Source organism: Rutidosis leptorrhynchoides, chromosome 1 (genome assembly GCF_046630445.1).
Source record: "Rutidosis leptorrhynchoides isolate AG116_Rl617_1_P2 chromosome 1, CSIRO_AGI_Rlap_v1, whole genome shotgun sequence".
In the NCBI taxonomy this organism is placed as follows: domain Eukaryota; kingdom Viridiplantae; phylum Streptophyta; class Magnoliopsida; order Asterales; family Asteraceae; genus Rutidosis; species Rutidosis leptorrhynchoides.
The window spans coordinates 522,496,839-522,500,144 of NC_092333.1; the positions used below are offsets into that span (position 1 = coordinate 522,496,839).

General features: G+C 36.2%; 1 protein-coding gene across 1 annotated transcript; it reads left to right on the forward strand.

The window, feature by feature from the left end:
• Positions 1-778: 778 nt before the first annotated feature.
• Positions 779-2,534, forward strand: LOC139877036 (uncharacterized). The gene is made up of 4 exons (XM_071864444.1): positions 779-1,176; positions 1,279-1,557; positions 1,648-1,915; positions 2,070-2,534. The coding sequence occupies exons 1-4, from the start codon at positions 874-876 to the stop codon at positions 2,258-2,260; spliced, it is 1,041 nt and encodes a 346-aa protein (XP_071720545.1). The 5' UTR covers positions 779-873; the 3' UTR covers positions 2,261-2,534.
• The last annotated feature ends 772 nt before the right edge of the window (positions 2,535-3,306 follow it).

Genomic DNA, 3,306 nt, shown 5'->3' on the forward strand with positions numbered 1-3,306 from the left:
GATACAGTTTCAGATGAAAACCTCAGATTCTTCTTATATACTCAAGATCTCGTAAAAGACAACCAGATTAAAATGAGATACGTTCAATCAACAACTCTGTTGATCTTTATACCAAAGCACTGTCAATCGCTGTTTTTCAAAACATACATTCACAATATTGGCATGAGGCAAGTTCAAAAGATGTGACGACTCAGCGTTGTCTACTTGAGGGGGAGTCAACTCTATGCTGCACTCTTTTTCCCTTAGCTAAAGTTTTATCCCACTGGGTTTTCTTTAGCAAGGTTTTTAACGAGGCAGTATTAATTGCTCTTTAAAAAAAATTACCATCCAAGGGGGAGTGTTGTAAATTTAGTAGTAAAATATGGATGGTAATTAGTCAAATATGGATAGTAAAATTTGTACTATATATATGTGGATAATGAACACACATATACACACCATTTTTTCTTACATATAAGAAATATACTCTCTCTCTCTCTTCCATTACTACTCTCTCATATTTAAGGATTGTATAGGCTTAGGTCAAAATTAGTTATAAGCCTACTGAATTATAACAAATATTAAATAAAAAATAAATACATCACCAACCCGACCCGGATATCCATGGTCTTTACCCTTGATACAATACCCTTGACCAAAAGCAAAAAGAAAAATCCTCTTGTTCCCCCACTTTTATCCATACGCGCGTGTCACTCACTCTTCCATCCACTACCAATGGAGTAATATTTATAGCAACACCAACACTTCACAACCTTCTTCATCATTAAATATCTCTCTCTCTTTATATCTTGATTGACGGACGGCGTGAGCCCCATAATTGCAACCCCCTTTTTAAAACCCACCTTAATAATTTTCCGGTGATATCATTTTTCAATGGCGCAAGAATTAGCCGACGGCGAGTTCTGGTTACCACCGGAGTTCCTTAACGATGAAGACATACTCATGGACTTCATTCCCCCAAAACCCATCTCCGCTAATAACAAAAGCTCTGCCCTTTACGGTTCTGACTCATTCGGGTCTAAGTCGGATCTGAGTTCTCCGGTGGAGTCTCTTTTGGGCTCAACCGAAACCGAAAGTGATGAAGATGAGCATCTTACCGGGTTGACCCGAAAGCTCGGTAACACCTCACTTAAAAATGATTTAAGTAATTTAAACTTTGAAAGTCACATATCAAAGGTAACATTTCATATCACTTTCATACTTATTTTTTTGTAGGAATTATTTTAATAAATTTTATACTAATTATGGAGTGTTTTGTCTGTTTCTATAAATGAACAGTCAACAAGGGTGATGGCCGGTTCCCCACAGTCAACTTTGTGTGGATGTATGAATGGGTCAAGTAGCAGGGGAAGTCCTAACTGTGTCTCACCGCCGTTAACGGTGCCGGAAGTTAACCGTAATGAACCGTCTTGGGATCTGTTGTACGCTGCCGCCGGTGAAGTTGCTAGGATGAGAATGGTAGAAGAAGCCGCTTCACGTTACTACTTAAATTCACAACCGCCGTGTAAAACTACCTCAAACCCTAACCTCCGTTATCAACAACTCCAAGTTGCTCAGGTAAGTAATTACCCATTTATTTCCATTTATTAGAACTTATAAATATATTACCGTATGATAATAATATATTTATTGTTTTTTGGAAAATAGTTTCAGCAATTGAAACAGCAACAAATGGCGAAACAAAAGCAGTATTTGCAAATGATTGAACAACATAACAGAAAACGGAATGAAAATGTTAATGGTCGGCCGTTATCTACTTGGCCAACTCAGCTGCACCCGGGTCAAAGAGTCTCCGGGTCGGGTATGCGGGCTGTGTTTTTAGGAAACTCTAACACTGCTAAACGAGAGACGACGGGTACGGGTGTGTTCTTGCCTCGACAAATTGGAGCGCCGGCTGAACCCATTAAAAAAAGAGGTACTATTCTTTTACTACTTTTTTACTTCACCTTTATTATTAAGTACTCCGTATTACGGAGTAATTAATTAATTCTAAGTTAAATTCTTGTTTCTAGATCTGACTTAAATTTTTTATATTAATATTTTTTTTAATTATTAATTATATTATGTAGGTTGCTCAACTGTTTTGCTTCCGGATAGAGTGGTACAAGCTCTTAACTTGAACTTGAAATCAAAAGAAGGTGCTGACGTGGCAGATTCGGAGATGGTATTCAGGAATAGTGGGATGATGAGTCAGCAAGGGGCAAGTAATAACCGTCAGCAACCGGCGGAGTTCCGGCTACCACAAGAATGGACTTATTGAAAATTTACGAAAAAATGGAATTGCGAATTGTAGGAAAAAAAGAATATTAGAGTAGCTGAGTAGTATAGATGTTGACGAAGAAGATGATTCAAAAATGGTTTATGGTTTGCTTTTTATTTTTAGAGATAAGGTATGAATGAATGACGAATAAAAGAAATTAGTTGCTGGGTTTGATATTTTGATTACCGGCAAGATCCTCCGTTTTGGGTTAGAATGAGGAATATTTGTTGGGTTTTTGGTTTACCTACTGTTTTTTTAGTGGCGAATAATATAATAATATTAATATTAATATTAATATTAATATTAATAATATTAATATTAATAATAATAATAATAATAATAATAATAATAATAATAATAATAATAATTACTAAATACTAAGAAGGTTATTATAGGGTTAAAGATTAGACTTGAGTTTAATACAAGTGTAACTGCTATTGTTTTAAGTCGCAAATCATTTGATTCAAGGATTTTATTCATGTACTGGTTGATTTTCAATTAGATTTTGCAATGTATGTATATTTTTAATCGCAATAGCTGCTATTTTATACTCGTACCGTATATGTTCATTAATAATTCATTGACACTGGCATTTAGGAGAGAGAGGTCACGAATGGTCGAATTACAGAATCTTTAAACTTGGACAAACTGAAGTTACAAAGAAATAAGGATTAATTCTGTATATATGAAATTTTTTGAGTATAGGGTCGAGTATGGCAATACTTTTTAATTTATTGCGGGTCCGGGTTCAGGTACGGTTTTAATCACAAACTCGATTATCCGGCCCGTATACCTGAAAAAGACCCGATTTCATATACTTAACCCGTATACCTGATTACCTGCCCCGTTTACCCGATAAAAGACTCGAATAGCCGTGGAATAACCCATTTATCCAATAGTTCGTAAGTAAATGGAGACCCGAATACCTGGTGGGAAACCCGTTTACCCGCTAGTTAGTAACTAAATGCGGACCCGATGGGTTTGAGTCCGGGTTTGGGACGAGTTTTTTTAATCCGGTTCGGGTCTGGGATTACCTAAACCCTGCC

Excerpts from the sequence above, each read along its gene's own strand:
- LOC139877036 (XM_071864444.1), top strand. The coding sequence starts at position 874 with ATGGCGCAAGAATTAGCCGACGGCGAGTTCTGGTTACCACCGGAGTTC. Across the intron at positions 1,558-1,647 it reads AACAACTCCAAGTTGCTCAG|TTTCAGCAATTGAAACAGCA; the intron begins GTAAGTAATTAC and ends TTTGGAAAATAG. Across the intron at positions 1,916-2,069 it reads TGAACCCATTAAAAAAAGAG|GTTGCTCAACTGTTTTGCTT; the intron begins GTACTATTCTTT and ends TATATTATGTAG.